General features: G+C 43.1%; 1 protein-coding gene across 2 annotated transcripts in view; it reads left to right on the top strand.

Moving 5' to 3' along the window:
* Positions 1-228: 228 nt before the first annotated feature.
* The window catches only part of ALDH1A2 (aldehyde dehydrogenase 1 family member A2), a 78,353-nt gene continuing 55,655 nt past the window's right edge, over positions 229-22,926 (top strand). Inside the window, exon 1 of one of the 2 annotated variants that reach the window (XM_019477800.2) lies at positions 229-652. In XM_019477800.2, the coding sequence (XP_019333345.1) occupies positions 536-652 (117 nt within the window). In that variant the 5' untranslated portion in view covers positions 229-535. The remainder of the gene's footprint in view (positions 653-22,926) is intronic. The other variant, XM_006263988.4, reaches the window with a different exon arrangement.

The following is a 22,926-nucleotide window of genomic DNA, read 5'->3' as shown; positions in this document are numbered from 1 at the left end:
AGGGGGCAGGTCGGGCCCCGTCCCGCAGCTGCGGGCCAGCAGGACCCGCACGTCCGCGGGGCCCCCGGGCCCTCTGGCTGCGGGGCGGGAGGCGCCGGGGACCCCGTCGGGCCGGCGAGAAGCGGGAGCGGCGCCCCCTGCCCCGCCGCTGCGGGAAGGGCCCGGGCTCCGGCGCGCGGCCGAGCTGGCGGAGCGGCCGGAGGCGAGGGCGGCTCCCGCCCGGGGGCAGCTCCATCCCCGCCCGACGGGAGCGGGGCTGAGGCGGGTGCGGGCCGCCTCGGCCCCGCGGGACTTATGTAAATCGGGGTTTGCGTTCTCCCGTGCTAGGTAGGACGGACCTGCCCCCCTGCCTCTGCCCTCATGGCCAATAAGAAGAGCCCCGGCTTGACACCTGCCTATATACAGAGCGCGGCAGCACATCTTCCGCGCTGCTCCTTGGGGGGGAGGAAAAAAAAAAGAAAAGAAGAGAAAAGAAAGAGAAAGCCCAGGTCAGCCGCGGGGAGGGGGCGGGGGTGCTATAAACCCCCCCAAGACCATGACGTCCAGTAAGATCGAGATGCCAGGAGAGGTGAAGGCAGACCCCGCCGCTCTGATGGCATCTCTGCATCTGCTGCCGGCCCCCGCTCTCAACCTGGAGATCAAACACACCAAGGTAAGTGGCGTCCCTGGGGCCGGCGGGGACCGGCCGCTCCCGCGCGGGCGGGGTTTGCCGCGGCCAGGTCGGGCGTCGCCCGCGCCCCTCGAGCGCCACAAGAGCCGCCCTGCCGGCCCGGCGGAGGCAGCCGGGTGCGTCAGCCCTGGGGCCACGCGGAAACCCAGCGGATCGGAGCAAAGCGAGCGGGAGCGCCTCGACCTGCCTGTCCCGTTGCTGTCCTGCCTTCAACGTCTTCTTTCCAGCGGGGCTCCTTGTTCACGGGAGCAGCCCCGGCTTCCCCACTCCATTTCGGTGGCTCCTGATAGAAATCAGAGGAAGTTATTGTACACGCCTGCACTTCGCAATCGGAAAATAAAAATGTTTTCTTTCTTGAATTAGCCTCTGTACCCCTGGGACTTCTTTTACAATTCCTGGAGGACTCTTAATCCTACCAGGTTGTTACAGCCCTGGAACGGGTCTCTGTTAACTTCCTTAATATTCAAATATACCCTTGAACTGACATTGTTAAAGGGTATATTTCCCTAATGGCCTTTAAGAATGATAGTGCCATATTTTATTTTCATAAAGGCATTGCTAAGAATCACCCAGTTGGGTTTCTGTAAAACTGAACTCTTTCACAGGCTTTGGGCTTGGTCATTTTGCTTGCAAATACAAATTCAATTTTAACTTAATTTCTGTGTTTTGAATCTCTCCATCCTCAGTAGTGGGTTTTTTTCACTTTTGAAGCATGGTATGAACAGATTAGACATGTAAGGTGTTATGTCTAATTGCTGAGAAGCTTAATAAAACATATCGTAACTGGAAAAACAGATAACTTTTATCTATTGGAAATACAGCTTCAGGTGTTTTGGGGTTGATAGAAAACCGATTTTGACCACTCTGGTTTAAAGGGTTCTTCCAAATTATCATTTTCAAAATTTATTTCACACCACCCTGCTTTTTTGTTTACTGGTGCCAAAATTATTTTCTCCTCTATTTTGTTAGAATTATACCATGCCTTAGAAAAAGGGGAAATGCAACTGCTTTAAACTTCTTTACATTTTAACGATACATATAAAGTAAGATATGTGTATATTTGCTTGCACAACATTTTTCAGAAGGTAATTACATGAAAACAAAAGAAGTGTGTGGTGTTTGATATCATTTGGTATGACTTTGCAAGGGAAATGATATTTGGATGGATTTTGTTTATTAGTGCTTGTGTTATAAAATATATTTTATTAAGGTTATTCAGTGGGTGCTCTTTTTTAGTCAGGTTGTACAGTGAATGTGTGCAAGTATCTCAGTATTATATAACTGGCAAATTGGTTTCAAGTCCTTTTAAAGCATAATGCAACTTGTAAAGGGCTACTTGCCTTCTTTGTTTAGAACATGTTATTTATATTGAAAATAATTTTTAATAACTTAGAATGTAAAATTCCATAATCTGAGAAGTGGGTGAGATCCAACAGATTTTAGACTGCTGGCAGAAGTAAGAGTGTTCATTTTTCAATACTGAAGCAACAAAAACAAGTTTCTACATTCTTGGACTAGAATATCAGGTTGTCCTGTAAGACCAAAGTTGGGTATAGGACAGGTATCTCGTATGTTATTTGGCATGTCTTCAGTGTCTTTTTTTCTCTCCGTCTCTTTCTCCTCCCCCTTCTTTTTCTCTCTCTCTGCAGGAAAGACAAGTGATTTATAGATAATTGGAGCCTTCAGTTTGGAGTCCTGGCTTGGGCAGGACTTTTATCCAGGATCCACTTTCCCACCTTTTACAAAGAAAAACAATCAGAAATGAAATAATGGATTGAAACTTGATTCTTTCATTTGAGGGAGGAGTCACTTCATGTCTAAATGACAAACAACTTCCATAAACAATAAATAATGCTAGACAAAAGCCCTTTACAGAAAAAAACCCCCAAAAACCCTTGTAAAATCAGCATTCCTAGCAGCCTCTCTTTCCTGCTTGTTAGCTGATCCTTTTAAACACACACGCAATGTGCAGAAATCTTGAACTCTTTATTACAGCTGCCTCTGAAAGTAAAATCTTAACCATTTGGGAATTATTCTTTACAAAAAATAAAGATAAGTATGATAATGTAAAGAAATTAAAATAATTTGCAGTTTTTTCCAGAAAAAATGTATTTCCCCTGTATTTCATACTCTAATATTGAAAAACAGTTTTAAAACTAAGAGCTGTTAAATTTCCAGGGAGCACTAAACAAGAATCATTGCAGATTTTTAAAATGTGTATCAAAATAAAGGAAAATGTGGTACTTAGGAATATTTCAAAGTAAACAAATCTCTATATTATTGTATTTTTCCTTAGGAAAGTATCACACTGTTGAGGACCATTGAGTGGCATAGCTAAATAATAACACTGGCAGTGTGAGTCAAATTGTGCCGCCTTTCCACTACTTATCCATCACATATTGTTTCTTAAAATTATTAAATGCCCTTCTTCCTAGGCATATTGAAATGAATCACCAGAAATTCTGAGTTATATCACACAGACCTTTGCTGCATATTTTGGGACATGCACCCAATGCACTTTTCACTGGTTAGGAAAAAAATAGTGTTTGTGATAAATCTCCAGGTTCCATGAAGCAGACATGTAGTTTTTCATTTAATATGTACTATAGCTTACTCAGAATTGCATCCTTGGAAGGCAATATAACCTTCTTTTAAATAAAAAAATACAAAACAAATAATTAGAAATATGTCACATTTTTTTTTAATACTTAGATGTGGGCCCTGCAGAAAAAGACGAATTTTAGCTGTAAATATTAGAAGATGTGGTGAGGAAAGCTGAATGGCCCAATTCTGTTCAAGCTTGAACAGAGTTCCTGTACAAATTTAAACAGGCTTACAGGTTTAGGGTTAAATATCTCCTCTTTAGGTGACACCCACCGGAACTGCTACTGCAAGAGATTTTCTCAAGATTTCCATTGTAATGATCTTTTTAAAAAATATTAGTTTTTCTTGGACTTGCATAAAAGCTTCGTGAGGGATCTTTCCCCTAGGGAGGGATATCTTCCCCTTTTACATGGAAGCTTACTTATCCTACAGGTCTGCTTTCCTACTTTTTTTGGCCTCATTCTTATTCCCTTCCCTGAACTTCAGTCAATCCAGGGATTCATATCTAGGGAGGGTGCAGGTAGGAGGGGATATATACACTTTTCCTGGCAACAAGCAATAACTCTTGTAGTGCCATCACTGTGCCAGGAGCTCCCCCAAAATGGGATGTTCCAGAAACTTCAAATGTTGAGGTAAGCCACAGTGGTGAAATTCTACTGAGGACACATTGCAGTGTGCTAGACACAGAGCACTGGATCTGTGGCACTGATGGATCTTTTTAGATCTATTAAATCTTAGGGAATCTGTGTAGATCCCTGTGGAGTAACCTCCCCCAGAGTGTTCCATCTCTCTCTCTCTCTCTTTTAGGTCCTTGCATGTCACCCCTTTCCCTCCTGCCTACTAAGATGGGTTTAACAAATAGATCAAGGGTTTAAAACCCAAGGGTTTAAAATAGACCTGGAATAATGCCATTGGGCACATCCAGACAAGTGGGAATTTGCGTCCAGACAAGTGTGCTTTGCAAAGCCTCAAAGGCTTTTGAAGCTCCGCAAAATGCATGCAGTACACGTGAAAAGGTGCAGTGCAGGGCCAAAATTAGATACTAGGAAATCCCAGTATCTAAAAAAATGCTTTAAAAAAAAGCGGGGTGGCGTACATGGTTGCAGCATGTGCTGCCTGAAACTGGAAATTGGCTGGCCAGAGCCATGCTCTAGCTGCCTGCCAGGCTCTGTGCACCTGGATCACCGCTGCTTCAGCCCTCAGACCCCCTGGGATCCCAGGTAAAGCTGCTGGGGCCAGCCCAGGTGTTGGCCCCAGCCTTCTCTACCCCACCCAGGGCAATCTGCTGCATGCCAGAGTGTACATGCAGGGTTGTTCCCCGTGGGAGAAGTAGCAGTGGCACAACTATGTGTAATTGCTATTTGTCCCTGGGGAAACACACGAGTGCACTGCCGGGGACACACCCATTGGTATTATTCTCTTTGCAGAGCTCTTCTTCCTGAGGTCCCCACTCTGGGGGGAAGGGAGCCTCAGTAAGTGTTGGTCCTGCCCCTTACCACTGCACTGGGTAATCAAACTTGCTTTATAGAGTACTTTCATAGTGGTTGTAATACATCATAGTACTTCAAAGGAAACAGTGAAGTCTAGTGGCTGGGGCCACTAAAGCAAGACATGACTCCTGGCCGGTTCCCAGCTCAGCTGCTGTTTTGAGTAATTCTGAGGGAACAACCTTCTCCTTTTCTTCCTCAATTTCCCACTCTGCATTGAGGAGAGAAATCAAATTGGATTTTGTCCCTGAAGTTTAATTCCTATTTATACAACATATTTTTTGCTTAATTCTGAGCATGAGGCTGGATTACAGGGTCTTTGATATCATCTGATACAAGGCACTATAGAAGGAGGACGTTGCAATATTATAAAAAAGCGAGCATGCAGTTGATATAAATAGGTTTTGGTATGGAAAGAATTTTACAGTATGTGAATGGACTAATAACTGTATTAAACTAAAACCATGTAAAAGAAAGAATCTCTTTTCCTACCTAGAGAGGGAAGACAGACCAGTTCCATTTCAATTAAATTACCAAACTGTAATCTTAGTTCTCTAGTGAACAGTAACATTATGCACTTTGTAAAAGTGTTGGGCAAGCCATTTCTGGCAAAATAAAAAGTGAACAGAGGGCACATCTACACTTGCAAATTCTGCAGGATGGGTTTAGTCTACAGTAAATTACTCTTGAGTAAACCCACCCTGGCCAGGCATCCACACATCCGGGGATGCAGGAGCAGATTTGCTGCTCCTGGCAGCAGTCTGCTCCCGCCCCCTCTGGCCCTGCACCACCCTCTGCAGCAGCCAGAGGGAGCTCTAGGCTCCTCCTGAGTGCTAGCCCAGGGGCTGGCAGGGAGCATGGGGCCAGAAGACACCTGTCACCCAGCAGGGGCTGGGAGATAGCTCCCTGCCCCCAGGAACTGCCTACTGCTGGGGTGGGCTCTACCACCAGACCCTGGGTGAGGACAGCATCCTCCTGCCCTAGCAACAGGGAGCTCTCAGCCCCAGCTCCCAGATCTGGGACAGAGGACTTGGAAAGAACTGCAGGGGAAGAGCAGGTCCCAGCCCCCTGCCCCAGTCCACCCCCTGCCCCTCCCCTGTAGCTCTTTCCAAGCCCCATGCCACGATTGCCCGATTGGGGCATCGAAGCATGGGACGGGAACCTGTCCCTGACTGAAACAGTCCCCAGCCACCTCCAGGCTGCATGGGCAGACTTCCCTGTGCAGCCCAGGGCTGGTTAAGAACTGTCCAGGTAAGGGACAGGTCCCAGCCAGCTCCAGGCTGAGCAGAGAACTCTCCCTGTGCAGGGAGCTCTCAGTCCCCACTCTGAAATTGTGGAGAAGTGGCTGGGAACAGGCTGGGAGCTTGTTCCCAGAGCCAGCTGAATGATCCCAGAGCAAAGGCTAGGAGATTATTTTCCTGCCTGGGCCCTGGTGGCAGAACCTGCCCCGGCAGCAAGCAGCTCTCGGGGCAGGGAGCAATCTCCCACCTCCTGCTGCCTGGCTGACCAGGAGCATATTTGCTCCTAGTTGGCCATTTACACGTACCATACTGTGCAGTAATTACTCCCAAATAATTTTGCTCCGTGTATTTATTTACAGGTAGCAAATTAACTTGCGATTAGTGAGGTTTACTGTGTAGTAAGCATGTGCTCGTGTAGACACACATTCTTACTGTGCAGTAAACTACACTACTGCGCCGTTAAGCATCTTGTGTAGATATGCCCAGTAAGTGTCTGCATGTGTAAATGATGACACTTACTGTACAGTAATTTCATCTAAACCTGAGTAAAGCATCTTTTGTAGATGCACCCAGAATGATGTAGGTTCCCAGTACAGCAAGGGTTTGGGTTTGAAATATTTATTATTAATGCTTTTGTTAATTTTTCTTGCCTTCTGAACTTTCTGCTGTTGCCTAGAAGTGATGGTCTCAGATCACTATGAGAAATCTTTTTCCTCAGTTTTTTCTTCCCTGAAATTCCCAGAGCAAATTCTTGATCAAGGTTCAGGTTCAGGGCAGGGAAGCTGGTTTATTTAAAATAAATTACTTGAATCTTTTCTCAGTTTTTGAACTGAAGCAGAAGGTTTAAAAACATTCAGAAGAGTGAAATATAGATGTCATTCCTAGTTGCTTCACTCTATGCTCATGACCATTAATGGCTGGTAATTGACTGTAGGTGCGTTGGTTGAAGTTGATCTCAGTGAGGCATTTGAACAGGAAGAGGTTGGTGGGTTAAGTAGGTAAGAGCTGACCAGATGTAAAATTGGCATAGGAGGAAGGTCAAAAATGGTTCTGTGGGGAGTGGGCATTTGGAATGCCTGGAATTCGTCCCTCTGGGGAATACAGGCTATAAAGAAGCTGTGCTGATGTGCTCTGCGGTGCTTTCTGCACCATTACAGCTGGGATGTTAGAGCCTGTACTAGCAAAGTGACAGCTGGGTTCAATGCCCAGTGGATCCACTAGCCTGGTGGATGTCCTGACTAGTACTGCAGTCCATGTGGCAGTGGGGTGGCTAGTTTGCCACTTTTCAGTTAGTTTATTGGCATGAAGGATTCCTTCTCTCCGTCAACCTCTCTGGTTGCCTTATGTCTGAGGGATTGGGAGTTCTGATATTGAGATCCAGCCTTTAGCTTTCATCTATCCCAGTTACATTTGTATTAGTATAACTAGATTAACTTGGAAATTCTTAGGAGTATTAGAATTGCTATGTTGGAAATGCTCAGGCGAGTAACTGGTACAACCATAATCCCTCACTGGGCGCATCTACACATGCATTAATGCGCTTTTCCTAATGTACATTAAACTTAGTACCTTCAATATGAGGTACTAAATAAATGAGCATTAGGCTGCACTAATGTGCGGTAGCACAAGTGCATGCTTTTTAGGTGATGCTTAATGTGTAGTAGAATAGGCTACTATGCATTAAAGCACATGTGTAGATGCTCCTACTGGGACCAGGACTAGATGTTTCACAGAAAGTTGCAAAACCCTTAATACATCTAACTACACCATGTTATATTGTGGTCTATGGGGATAATTTGTTCCTGATCTCCATATGCTCTGAACTACAGAGTGACAATGTAAATGCAAATGTTATTCTTTTCATATGAACATTTTGGCTAATCTTAGCATCTTAGACTGAAAAAGCCTGTTAAGTTAGTTATCTATAGAACTGGCCAGGAAATGCAAAAACTTTCAAGATTTCAACATTTTTCTCATTTTTCCTCAGAAGAATTTTATTTATTTTATTTTGGAGGGAAGGGATGATAAAAGGAAAAAACTTCATCCCCACATAGTCAATGGCCCAGTGATAAGGGCAGTCACTTGAACACGTCTCTCTCACTTCCCACTTGAGTGTCCTATAAGAAATTTCAGTTTGGATGGAGCAACGTTTTCTGACAAAAGACCATTTAGTCAGAAAATTCTTGATCAGCTGTAGCCACTGAGCCCATTTCCCTGGCAGTGCAGTTGTTCTTTGTAGCCCTGTATTGGCTCTGATGGAAGTTACCGACTACAGTAAGCTGCAGTGTTTGTTCATGGTAAGTACATACAATAGAACTTTCATATTTTTCTCTGTTCATTTTTTTGTGCTGCTTGTTAACAGATATCTTTGGTGAGCTGTTTACGTAGGCTCCAGTTAATTCAGAGCCCATCAGTGTGTATAAGTAATCTGAATTCCTCTTTCCAATATACATTCCTTTGGACTTACCTATGATGGATTTCATCTGCTTTCATGTTCTCTAAATAACAAGTTAGCTTAGTTTCTGATGGAATTTTTCGCAATCTCTTTTAAGTCCATTGGCTACTTTGAATATTTTTATGCAAGCTCTGCACCTTGCTTTAAATGACCTGAAAGAGCAGGTGAACAAAGATATCGATTGCCACTAGTCACAGTAATGATCTGGGGAACTTTGCTATTAACCTCCAGGGAGAACTGTCCATTTATTCCCACTCTTTGGCTCTTATCTCTTAACCAGTTTTTAATCCATGACAGTACTTTATCTTTTACCACATGGTTACTAATTTTTCTTAATAGCCCCTTGTGAAAGACTTTATCATCAAAAGCTATTTTAAAGTCCAAATAAATTATGTCCACTGATTCCTATCTACCCATCATTTCATTAATTCTTCTTAAAGAACTCAAACAGATTACAGAGAAATAGTGGCAGAAACTGTATCCATTTGTCCATATCATAATTTTTTAGCTAAATTCTTAATGAAGTAGCACTAGTTCCATATAGTTTTTCTCAGCTATATTTTCTGGTACTGAAATGTGATGATTTGTAATATAATTTCTCAACTAGATTCATCAATTGTTTCGAAAGCACTGTTTTTTCATGTTTTTATTAGCTTTTCAGGAAGACTACTGCTCCCTCCCTGAAACAAACCAAAAATAAGAGCACAGATGCAAAGAGACAAAGATTCATAGCTTAGAAAAATAGGCCAATGTGACAAAGTCAGTATTAGAAATCAACATATACATATCAAAATTCAGCCTAGCTGAAAGAGGTTCATTGTGTGAGCCACATAATGTATTTATATAGAGCCAACACTATAATGGGGCTATGTAAACACCAGATGTTTTTCCTTATTATTATCATCAAAGAGCTTCAGTCTCTTTAGCAAGTCACAACTCCTGTGCACTTGAATGCCATTTACACGTAAACTCCCCTCCTCCAACTCCTTTAGAGAGGAATCCTCACTAAAGTGATGGGGTACCTAGGCACAAGCACAAACAAGCAGCTAGATGGATATTTATAGACCGTTAAACATGACTTGTTGATGATGCAATTTAAAAATAGTCGTTCACTTATTAAAGCTTGTGTTTTAATTGTGTATAGCAACTTGTGTTACTCAGACACAAGAAGTCCCCTGTTCTATAATCTGCCAAAAAGTGTAACACCACTGGCTAATATCTTCTGGTGAGTAATTTACAGTGGGGCCAAGCTTTTTGGCAGGCATGACACAAATTAGCCCACACCCTCCTCAAGTGCCACTCTCATCCCCAGTCCCGGCCCAACCGGCAACTCTGCTTTCTGTTCCGTGACCTGTGCTCCCTACCTGGTCTGCTGCCTTGCGTTCTACTTACTGCCCTGTGTTCCCTGTCCAATCTGTTGCTGTTTTCTGCTCCCTGCCCTATCTGCCACTGTCCTGCCTGTCCCCTCCCTAGTCTAGCACATGCCATGCACAAAAGCTGCCTATGCCACTCAGTGTCCTGTTACATTTAATAATGGCCTACACCTGTGGTGCTGCCCCTCTTTGTGTGATGGACCACCCCTGTGCACAGTGCCAGGGATGTGCACTGCCCACAGTGTTCACTGGGGCTGGGATGTGCTGCCTGCAGTGCTTGCTGGGGCCAGCATCCCAAGCAGAGCTATGTGTGTGCAGGGAGGGGAGGGGATGGGGGTCCATGGAAATGATCTGGTCCATGGACTGGCCTTGTGCCACTTAACCAACCCACAGAGCCAGATGAGTTTGACACCCCTGATCTGGACTATTATGTAAATTTAGGCCTGTACGAAGTGACTAGTATTTGCTTTGGATTCGGATTCGACCAATTCGTGGGACAGTTATTTGATCTGGTGATTCGAATCACTGTCCCAATTCGAATTGGCCAAATCTGATTCGGAGATTCAGCTAAATCTGATTTGGAGATTTGGCTATTGCCAAATATTGGAATCAGCCAGGCCAGGCCCATCCCCTGCCCACTCTCCCAGCCTGGCAATGGCTGCCCTGCCCACCCCAGCTCCCCCACTTCTTAAAATAAAGCCCCAACTCAGTGGGTGCTGCCAGGTGTGTGGGGGGGGGTGATCCTCGCTGCCCCATGCTGCATGGGGGGCTCTGCATGAGCCCCCCGACTCCCCCCCTTGCTCCCCCAGCCCCCCCACAGGTGCCCCACCCAGGCCAGCTCTGGCCATTTAAGAAAAAAAAAACAAACCCCGCCCCAGACTCACCACTCCTGCTGGCAGGGGGCGATCCCCACTGCCCCGCATTGCTCTGTGCCACGTGGGGGGCTCTGCATAAGCCCTTGAAGCTCCAAGGCTGTTGCAGGAGTGGTGTGTCTAGGGGCTTTTCTTGGGTTTTATTTTTTCTTAAAAAGCCAGAGCTGGCTCGGGCGGGGCACCTGTGGAGGGGCTGGGGAGCAAGTGGGGGTTGGGGGGCTCATGCAGCTGGGGCAGTGGGGGATAGTGGGGATTGCCCCCACCCTACCTGGCAGCACCTGTTGGGCACCGGGGCTTTTTTTTTTAAACTTCGGGAGCTGGCTCAGGTGGGGCACCCATGGGGGGGACCAGGGGAGCAGGAGGGGGGCTCATGGCAGAGCCCCCCATGCAGCTTGGGACAGTGGGGGGCAGTGGGGATTGCCCCCCGCCCAGCAGCACCTGGTGAGCACCGGGGCTTTTTTTTAAAGTACCGAGGGGGGGGGGGGGGGCGGACAGCTATGGGGGAGCGGGGGGGGTCGGGGGGACTGGCAGGAGTCCCTCCATGGTCCCTTCCACCCTCCCTCGCCCCTAGTACTTACCAGCTTGGAGTGGCTGCAGGTCCCTGCTGCAGCCACCGGGGACTGCCCGAATCATCAAAGCTCTCCGAATCTTTTCTGAAGATTCGGAGAGCTTTGAATCAATTCAGACCTTTAAATTGGTCCCCTGGTTCAATTCAGATTTGGAGATTCAGCCACCGAATTGGGCCAAATCTCCTCCAAATCAAATCAAATCAAATCAAATCAAATCAAATCAAATCAAATCAAATCACCACCTGAAGCTTTGCACAGCCCTAGCAAATACATCTATTTTAACATACATAACCTGCCCTACTAAGTGCATGAACAATTCATTACTTGAAAATATGGAATTCATTACTTAAAAGCATTACTTAAAAATTGGAATTTCCTCCCTTTTCAGTTGCACCCAGTCCCCTTTCCTGATAGAGCCAGTGAACAGGTCTTAGCAACATGAAGTATGAGTCAGTGGACATGTCTTCATGAGACGCTGACTATGCAGTAGCTGAAAAATATTGTATAGTAGTGCATCACAGCATGAACAGTGCTAATATGCTACTGTGCAGTATTAGGCTACTGTCCAGTAGCATCACTTAAATGACATTTGCCAGCATTACTGTGCAGTAACTCCAGTTACTGTGTATTTATCTAGTACTTGATTATATTGACCTGACCCCAAGTGAAAATATTTAAGGGTAGTCAACTTAAGCATCCCAGCCATTCCCATTTTCAGGTGAAACTAGAAGGATACATTTTGCAAACTTTTCAGGTGAGTGATCTAATTCACAGTTAAATAATTGAATTGCACTAATGCCTCCTAGAGGAGACAGAGGCCTGGAGAATTAAAAGTGAAGTGCATCTCTGAATGAAATAATTGTCTCCTCTTGGCCAAATTCAAATGAAAAGAGCAGTCTGGGCCTGGGTTACTGTTCTGCTGTTCTCACCCAGATCCTCATCTTAGCCACAGCCAGTGATTAAACAGCATCCCTAAGTTGTAAATTTGGGTTATGAAAACCTCCAAACTTACATGCATGTAAAAATAAACATACAGACTCATAAATGACTGAAATGAGTTCATTTTCTAAGTAAAACACATCAGTTATCTAACAGCATAATAATGTTGCAACAGAAACTAAAAAATTTAAGCTTTATTTGAATGTGGAGAGGATTTTAGGAAAGCAGAAGGTAATTGCTCAGAGGCTAACATTCTCTTCTGTGAAAAGCGTAGCAGAATCATAAATGACCACATCTGGATGTGATCTCAGGTCTACATTTCATCTGAAATATGGATCCTCCAGCAGCACTTTGCTCTAGCACCATGCTGTGCCATTGTGTCAGTACAGCATTGGTTCAGTGGAAAGTATGGCACTTACCAAATCACCAACACCAGTGCTAACAGTGTTCTAGGATTTCTTTGGAGGTTTAGATGCAGTTACTGTCCATGCCTCAGCCTGTTTAGTTTGTGTAATCTAATGAGAAGTGTGGTGTATTTGCATTTAGGTCTTCATCTAGGATCTCAGAATCTCTTTTGCAACATGCATGGAACTGAGGCACCCTTTTCTTTGATAGGGCTACTGGTCAAGTAGAATAGTGAAGATGAGTCCCTAGATGATGAGTATTTTCTCCATCTTCGCTGGGAGAAGCTGTTGACTTCGCTCTTCCTACATCACTCCCAACTCTTATCCTCAAATCTGGGTCAAAATTATCCGGTGGCTCCTTGTGTGCACATTCAGATTTAGGTGCCAGCTTATGACACACACAATTTGTTGCTACTTCTTTAAAAACACAGCCTTAGCTTGTCTGTAGTCTCCTCGGTGGCCCCCTGCACATCAAGAGAGCCAGGAGCTCACAGACTCTCCCAAAGTTTTTGTTTCAGCTCTTGCTCTGTCTTACTTGTTTTCCATCCTTTCTATTCTCTTTTCAAATACTTAATAGCAATCTTTGACATTTCAACTTTATACTTTGCTGACTTGTTTTATTTTCTCCATTAGCATCACTGGGGCTGGATTTCTTGTTTTATATAGGGTATTGTTTAGGCTGCATAAAGTCTTGTATCCTTTTGCTTAATTGTTCCATTTATTTTCTTGCCTCGTTGCTTCCGTTTTTGTCCATGGGAATGCAGATTTTCTGTGAATTTTACACATTCTTAAGCCTCCATGCTGATTCTATGGATTTTAATTTCCTAACTTCAAACAGGGAGTTTCTAACTTACTTCCTCTTTAAAAAAACTTCCCCTTCTTGAAGTTTAATATCCCAGAGAGTAGTGCTTCTTCATGTGTTCCTCTCCTGCAATGATGTTGAAATTATGGTAACTGGTACTCAGTGGTTCACAATTGCTTCTTGAATGAAATCCTTTTGGACCAGGACTAAGTCAAGCGTTGTGTAGAATATCAAGAATTTTATTTTCTGCAGACTCTGGCACAATGTAACATTCAATTAGGTAACGGACAGTTACTGTTCCACTAGTCTTTATCACCTCTCCATTCTTTTTTAATTTCAGCTTTACCTTCACCTTCATTGTTGTCATCAAAAAGCCAGCACAATATTGCAGCTGTTGTATTTGTATCCACTTCAAGAGTTTACAGAAAACTACTCTCTAACCAGTCATTTTTGTTCAATAGATACCCTGAAATCTTTTCTGTATAGTGCTGCTCTTGTCCTCCTTATGTAATTTATAGCTAGAAATTGTGGTATGCCTCTGAACATTCTCCTCCCCCTACCCCCAGTTTTAAAAAATGCCTACTTTTTCTCTCAGTGAGGCAGTCCAGATCACCCATTTCTGCTCTTACACGTCTTGCAAGCACCTGTTGTTTGTATTTATAGATGATTGGATGAAAGCTGCAACCTAACTGAAAAAACACATAAAGCCGCTTTAACTGTCTTGCTAAAGCACTTTCCATGATGCGACACCTAATTCTCATTTACCACCTTAAAATGTGAATTATACTTACAACCATTTTAATACCCCCCCCCCACACACACACACACTGCCCAAGTAATGTAAAGGAATATTAATATAATCAGGTACATAGACGTTAGAACATTCATTTTATTTTGAATTTGAAATCCAGAGTTTGTTCTGATAGTTCTTTATGCCCAGATTTAGAAGTACCATCCTGGATTTATAGAAACTCAACACTCAACAACAGTTCAGCCTAACATACAACATTTCTCTTTTCTCTTAGTATCCTTGAAAAGGTTTGATGTTAACATTGAAATAGGCCTCTTTCCATGTCAGTCCAAGTAAAAAGGCAAGGTTAGTCCAATTGTTGTCTGTCCTTCAGGCTGGAAAGCATAGTTCAGCGTTCCTGTAGTAGGACACTCCATTCCAGAATGTCTTGAAACCCCTGGGGAGCATTTATGAGTACTTAGTCCAGCCAAAGGCCTGATCCAAAGCTCAGTGAACCAAATGGGATCTTCCCATTGATTCAAGAGGGGTTTGGATCAGGCCTAAAAAGGCACTAAAGGAACTCCAGAGCAGCCTATCCACAGACAGGAGTCTTTTTGTGTGTACAACTGTTTGTTCTTTAATTACAACTTCTGTAAATTAAAAGTACCTGATACAGCTGTTTTTCTTTCTACATGCCTTGGTTGCTGAAGCTACATTACACACTGTCTTGGGCAGATCTTGGTAGGCTGTCATCCTTTTCCTCTTCCATGATGCTTTCTTGGTCCTTCCTTACCCTAATGCCTTATCTGTCAACTAAGTATTTGATTCAGAACCTACTGAAATCAGTGGGACTCTCTGTAGACTTCAGTGGCCTAGAGCAGGCCCTGACCCCCAATCTGAAGTTTGGGGCAAGCAGCCCAAATTGCTGTCCAAGGCTCCAGAAGTAACATGAATGCTGTGCTCACACTGACCCTGTTCTGTGGGTTTAAGACCTTTGATAGTAACTTCAAAACAACTATTTATGTTTTTAAAAAGGCATTTTTATCTACAGTCACAACTGTAATTAGTAATGTTCAGTTGGCATGTCTACATGTGCATTAAACCACTGTTGCTATGGTGCATTAAGTTTAGTACCTTTAATATGAGATACTACATAAATGCTCAGTAACTGCTGCTAATACACAGTAGCAGTGGTGCAGTTTTTTTGTGATGTTTAGTTTGCAGTAAATTCTATTGTGCATCAGTGCATGAGCATGGTTTTTGCTGTGACTTGCTAATACACAGTAGAATTAGTCTACTGCATCTTAAGTGTCTCATATAGACACACCCAGAATCTTCCACTGAAGGACTAAAGCTTTTAATAAATGCTAATCAAGTCAGTCTCTGTGTTAGGTGTGTTTCACAGATGGGGAAATTCAGATCTGAGAGTGGTCAACAGTAAGTAACCCAAGGATATACAAGAAGTCCATGTCAGGGTTAGAGTTTGAGCCCAAATCTCCTGACTCCTGCTCCTCTGTTGTAATAGCTATGTAACCAGCCTGTGCAAAGTGGCTAGTATTTGCTTTGGATTTGGGTTTGGCCAATTTGGGGGACAGTGATTTGATTGGTGATTCTAATCACTGTTCGGAATTGATTCAGCTGAATCTGATTTGGAGATTCGGCCGCTGCCAAATCAGCCAAATCGCCGAATCACACAGGCCCCATCCCCACCTGCGCCAGCTCCCAGCTCTTTGAAAAAAAAAAAACCCCACTCACAGGCTGCTGCCAGGTGGAGGGGGGTGGGCAATTCCCGCTGCCCCCACTGCCCTGCACCACACAGGGGGCTCTGTCATAAGCCCCCCAACCCCCACCTGCTCTCCCAGCCCCCACATGACTGCCCCAGCTCCCAGCCCTTTAAAAAAAAGAAGCTCCGACTTACTGGCTCCTGCCCAGTGGGGGGCAATCCCTGCTGCCCCCCACTACCCTGTGCTGCATGGGGGGGTTCCCCCATGAGCCCGCAGAAGCCCCAAAGCTGCTGCAGGAGCTGCTGAGTTCTGGGGGGAGGGAGGAGGTTGTTTTTAAAGGGCCGGGAGCTGGGGTGGGCGGGGCAGCCATGATGGGGGTTTGAAGAGTAGGCGAGGGTCAGGGGGCTTGTGGCAGAGCCCCCATGTGGTGTGGGGCTGTGGGGGGCAACGGGGATCACCATCCCGCCTGGCAGCACCCAGTGAGTAGGGACTTTTTTTTAAACAACCCAGACCTGGGGAAGGCAGGGTAGCCATGTGGGGGGTTGGGAGAGCAGGCAGGAGTCAGGGAGTGCTCAGGGGGGCTGTGGGAGCAGGCAGGGGATGGGACCTGGCAGGGGTCCCCCCCATGGTCTCCTCTCCCCTCCTCCAACACCCCCCCCCGTGCCCTAATTACCAGCATGGAGTCCAGGTCCAGCTCCCTGTGGCAGTCAGCAGGGACTTCCTGAATCGCCAAAGCTCTCCAAATCTTTTCCAAATCAAGTTGGAGAGCTTCAAATCAATTTGGACCTTTTAATTGGACTCCTGATTCAATTCGGATTCAGAGATTTGGCCACCGAATTGGGCCGAATCTCCTCTGAATTGAATCAGCACCCAAAGCTTTGCACAGCCCTACTATGTAATAGCATGTGCTTGCTATGTCTTTGTACAGAGAAAAGATATTATTTAAGAAGACAATCAGTAAGTTCCCTTCATTGCTGCAGAGTTACACAAGTATCAAAGGGGCCATGATAAGACAGGAGAACTGTTAAGAGTTGTACCTCATTTTTCAGGTTGAGAATAAGGGAACAATGCCCTTTTGGAATTGGGCTGTGCTCAAAAATGTTGGAGGAAAAGCAAGACATGGGTGACAAAGGCACTGCAAAAAAAAAATTAGGAAAAGTTAAAAAGGTGGAGTAGAGAAAGCTGTATTTCCCCTCTCCCCCCAAAACTAGAATGATTAAGTTCACTGCACACCATTCAGGGACAGGCACTACTGGTAGAGTGGCTTGACCATGTAAGGGAAAGGCAAATAATCAGTTAAAGCCAGTTTTAAGGGCTTTGAAACAGCCTGATTTACAGTAATTAAACATATTAATATAGACATGTGTCTTTAATCTTAGAGCTTTGGTTAACCATATAATCAAAACCATCACTAACTGTTTTAGAAGTACAATACCTAGTGTTTTCTGGTTTGTAATTTTAAAGCTGATACATTCTGATAAAACCCCACTGAGGTGTAAAGGTTTAAAGCTGCCCTCACTGGCTTGACTGCCTGCCCTTTCCTGGAGTGAATCTTCTCCCCATGGGGGCAAAGGTTGTTTAGTTTGCAGTGCTCTTATACCAGGGAGGCTGAACTCAGACATAAGGATCTAGTGGTAGTATACATCAATGCTCTAAATATTATAAAATGCCAAGAGTTATTTTTGGTAACAACATACTAAAAATAAAGTAGTTCTGCTGAACATAATAGTTCTTTAACAACTACAATTAACATGTCATCTCTGCACAACATTGGGCAAACATAACAAACAGGTAGAATTTTGCAGAATAAGGTTCTTTGACATCAGTGGCTGCATCCAGACAAGCATGGATGTGCAGTACATGGTGCCACAGACCCATCTGCAGCACCACACACCACATGACGGTATGCTGTTACCTTGCAGCATGGGTGGGGGTTGACCCCAGAAAATCCCAGGGTCAAGAAAACCTATGCCAAAAAAAAGTGGTACAGTGCATGTGGTGGCAGCACATGCCACCCAAGACCAGAGCCCGGTTGGCTGGAGCTACACTCCGGCTGTCAGCCCCACTTCCCGCCACGGCCGCAGTTCTGGAACGACCCCAGGGAAGGCTGCTGGGGCCTGCACAGTTGCTGGCCCCAACCTCCCCTACCCCACCTGGGGTAACCTGCCGCATGCCAAAGCATGCATAGGTGTTCCCCAAGGACAAGTAGCAGCAGTACAAGGTGTGCTGCTGCTACTTGTCTCCAGGGAAACAAATATCCTCACTCATATGAAAGTGCCCAGTGAGTGCAGAGTTAGCCCCAAACATTTTCTGATAGCAGTGACTGTGTATGCTATAGTAAGGGCACAATTTAGTCAGTAGTTTTATAGCAGCCATAAAGGCTAGGGACAGAAATTACACACAAATCCGGTATAAGTGATCAGAAACCAGTTCAAATCTGTAACATAATAGAAGTTCAGTGCATGTAAACCACTTTCAAAATGGTGAAACTAGTTTAAGATAAACCTGAATGAATGTAGTATCAGACTCAACTGATTTAGGTTAAATCTGTTTATTGAATTTCTGTCCCAGATCCCCTCCAGATTCAAGCTGTCTGCTCCAGCCAAGCAGGGAGGCAGGCTGTAATGCTCACCCCCCCCCCCCCCCCCCAGCTTCTGCCTTGGGCCACTGCAGGCATTTCTGGAATCAAAAGTGAATGTTTGTTCACTTGCTAATAGGTTCGATCTATACAGCTTAGACTAACCTGCAAAGATTGAATAGATTCAGCCTTGGGATTTTTGACTGTCTATATTTAGCCAAAGAGAAGAAATTGCAGCAACAGCCCAAAGCATCATTAAAGCTACATTGAGATTTGATATAAACACCACATGAACAAATCTTAAAATAATTTTTAAAAGATGAAGTCTCTATATACACACCATTCCCATTACATGTATTGAGATGTGGGCATGTGGCAGAACTGCAAAGTCATTATGTGTATATATAGATATGTGTAAGCTAATTATATACATATGTATGTGTATGAATTATCCACACACACACACACATATACGCATATACAAAAAGGCTCACATCTGCTTTTTGCTCCTTACTACTTCTTTATGTTGCATACAATACTGAGTCCACCTTTGGGTTGCTGCTGTTGTCATTCATTGGTGATATCTGGCTCTGAAAACTCTTCCTTTGCTGGGGGATCTAAATAATGAGATTACATGAAGCCACACTCTGCAGTATTGCCCTCCTCATTGTTTTTCTGTTAGTGTCAGAGTTCTTTCTGTTGATAAGATGTGGAGAAGACAATCAGATTGTTGGTCCTTGATCACAGAAGCCTTCTGAAGACCTTGATCGAGACCTTCAACAGAGAAAGAGAGAAGGAAAATATTTCAGATTAAAAGAACCTCCAAGGCCACAGGTGGAAGGCATTCAGCAACTGGCGCAGCATAGTTCAGCATCTTCCCTCATCCTATTAGTTGGTTGAGGTAGTATGAAGGTATTGGTAGAACCTCAGCCATTTTAAATTAATAGAGCTCTATCTGGCCTTCAATATATTTTAGATAAAGCCATAATAGATTGTCTTGCTTCTTTTTTTACTCTACTCATTTTGAAACTACTCATGTAGTTACTTCCTCTCCCCATGTCTCCCTCCTCCCTTCACACACACATGTATGCACATTCTAGGACAAGTCCTTGATGACTTATTTCCTGGTCAGAAGCCTCTACCTGTTTTCACAAAGTGGTTCTCTGAGACTGAGAACCTTTGTAGTCAGCTCTTCCAGCTGTTTGCCTAAATGGTCTTTAGGGAGACTAAAAGCAGTGAACCTGGAATAACAACATTTGACTTCAGCTAGGTCCCTTGAGCATTTCATTATTACTTAATGGATTGAATTGGCGACATATCCTATACCAGATAACAGCCCAGGGTTGCATTAAATTAACCTTCACAAATGGGTATTTATTAGTATACTCTTTAAAGAAGGTTAGGTATTGGGCTACATGTGTTAGCTGTAATTAATATGGCTCTTCGTGCCTTTACATGCTGATAAGTATTTGCACTGTCTGGGTGAAACATTTCTCAGATTAAAGCCTTGATGGTGGTTCTAGCTATTTAGTGATCATGTGTCATTGTGTTCACTACATTGAGCATAAATCCTGTCTTGTAAACAGCAGGGAGACTAATGAGCTTTGCCCACATTCTGGTATCATTACAAGGGGTTCCAGCAGAGAAGAAGGGGAGTTGGTGAGAAAGAGGAAAAGAATCATGGATTTTAAAATCACGGGAGAAAATTCTCAGGATTAGATACTTGGACAGTTGTATGTAGGAAAAGCTTTTTATTGACAAGGCTTATAACCTACTTTGGTCACTTAGGAAAATCTGTAGTCTGTGGAGCTTTATTTTTGCCTAAGTATATGTTTTTAATACTGCATTTTGCAAAAGGCAAGGGTTATGTTTTTAATTTACACACTCAGAATTATTGGTCTGCTTTTATTTAGAGGTAAATAAAATATCTTATTTTTCATGTAGCAGTTCAATAAGGAATAGTGCACAATTATATAAAAGAAAAATACTAAATATTGGCATTATTTTATTATATGCAAAAGTGTTTTATTTGCTTAGCACTGTAACCAACTTTTGCAAGAACTCACATCCAATTTTAGTATTAGCAGTTCAGCATAGTTTGGGGTGTAAATTTGTCAGGTATCCAAACACAGCAGGATACCTTTGACAATTAAAACCCAGTCTTTCCCAATCAGTTTTTATGAATAATAGAAATTAAATAGAATAGACTGTTCTAGTTTTGTATTTGTAGTCAATAACTAATTAACAGAAACAAGTGGAGAAGACAAAATTGCACTCTGAGGCAAGATATGCTAGCAACATTTTTAATTGCTTCAAGAGAGAGGATATATGTAAAATAAACCAACATTCAAAAAGAGCCTGCATTAGAAAAAGAAGCCCCTATTCACTTATGTTTCTGGCCAGAGAGATTTCATGATAATTTTGAATAAGAGGAGATGATCTCTTCCTCAGTATCTTCCTGAAGAGAATTAATGAAAGTCTCTAAATTACACTTCTGAGGATTGTTATTTCACAAGAAGGAAACGAACAATTTGTTTTAAAGGCTTTTTACGGAGGATGTCATAAGTGGTAATCTCTATCGTGTAAGTTGTACTTAATGGACATGTCTACACATGCATTAATGTGCTTTTCCTAATGCACATTAAATTTAGTACCTCCAATATGAGGTGCTAAATAAATACCCCTTAGGCAGCCCTAACGCGCAGTAGCAAAAGCACATGCTTTTTAAGTGACAATGTGCAGTAACCTTTTTTTACTGTGTATTTGCATGGCTTTTTACACGATGTTTTAATGCATGGTAAAATAGGCTACTGCACATTGAAGCGCATGTATAGATGCATCCATTCTGATGTAACTTAAAGCTGATGATGCAAAGCTGTTCTTTTTCTTCGATCCATTATGAATATCCAGTTTTCAGACATGCTAATGTTTACTATCCTAGAAATAAGTGACCATTTAACCAATAATAAGGAGTAGCTCTGAACCAAAGCCCATGAACTGAGCATCTCTAGGTCTTTAGAAAAGTTCAGATGTAGATCTAAATTTGAGGGCTGCACCAGTCTTCACTTCTAAGCGATTTATCAGGTCTAATAATCACCCATACACCCTTAATAGATATATTAGTGAATACTATGATTGTTCAGTGTTGTGTTTTTGGATGAAAAAGGGCTAGTATGGGAACTAGATATAAACAAACTTTTAAAATTTGGTGTGTCCCACTAAAATTAGATTAAGTTCATTTTTTTTGGCTTGATTTTTATACAGCCCTGATGTGCTGACAATTAGAACAATTAATTTAAGGTAATATAACATAATGATTCTTGACTGTCTGGCTTTTTAGTTTATTGTAGATCCTGACAATAGAAAATTAAATGATAGAAGATGTCATTGGCGCCATTTACTTAAAAAAAAATATATTCTAACAAAAAAAATTGAAAACATTGAGCGTGTTAGTAGAATTCTAGTGGGGGTGAACTTTGCAGAAGCTTATGACTGCTCACTTGGGTCTAATATAGACTTAGCACTTTGCAGGTCAGTGGCTCTGCTATTTGTCTCTGACCTAACAGATCTGGAGTTCTTCACATCAAAACCAAGTCTTGCTGAGTTGAGATCAAACGTACTAAGGTAAGGATCCTGCCAGTGATTTATCGTGCCAGGGAGGGCGATCAGGCCATATGGGGCCACTGCAAATGAAGTTGACATTCCAGTGATTTCTCATATGTGATTATAAAGTGATTTTTTTCACGTGGGACTTTCAAGTCAAGTTGAACTCTTCCATGACATTTTCCTGTGTTGTCTGTGATGTTCAGCATCTTAGCAAGAGTGAATATTTGTGCAGAATAGCTAAAATGTGGCCCAGTATGCAAGTGAAAACTTGTTCTTTAGTAACAAACAAGATAGCGAATAGAGAATTACCTCAAAACAATTTTGAAGATTCATATTGCTATCTTCTTTTAAGTAGGAAATCTGTCTCCCATGTGGAAATAATGCAAAATGCTGTTTCATATTATTACAAAATAATTACCAAATGACAGCTGAGATGTATAATGATAGCACGTTACTAAGAACCCATGCAACATTCAGGAAAATACACTGTTTAATATTAGACTTGCTTGTTCAACCCCCTCACTCCCACAGTCTTACTTGGAAACACTTGTAAAAAAGTTTCCAGGATCAAATTCGTAGTTGCCACAGCTTCATTAAAGCCCAGTGACAGCTCAGTAACTGATTTTCTAAACAAATACTCCCCTTCTTCTTTATTCCAGATGTAATGGATTTCCAGAAATCTTTCATGATTTCACTTTATGTCATAGCAAATATGATCAACTTATCTGGGTTATGCTCTGTAAATATGATATTTTGCAATTCCTTGTTCAAGAGTGGAGGTTCTTTATTATCATTTATATTATGGCAAATCAGTACATAATAGATGCTTCAGGCATCCTGGTTTCCAGAAGAACATTTTTCTGATATAGAGC

The sequence above is a fragment of the Alligator mississippiensis genome, chromosome 11 (genome assembly GCF_030867095.1).
Source record: "Alligator mississippiensis isolate rAllMis1 chromosome 11, rAllMis1, whole genome shotgun sequence".
NCBI classification, from domain to species: domain Eukaryota; kingdom Metazoa; phylum Chordata; order Crocodylia; family Alligatoridae; genus Alligator; species Alligator mississippiensis.
The sequence above is the reverse complement of the archived record's forward strand: the minus strand, read 5'-3'. Positions and strand labels throughout refer to the sequence as shown.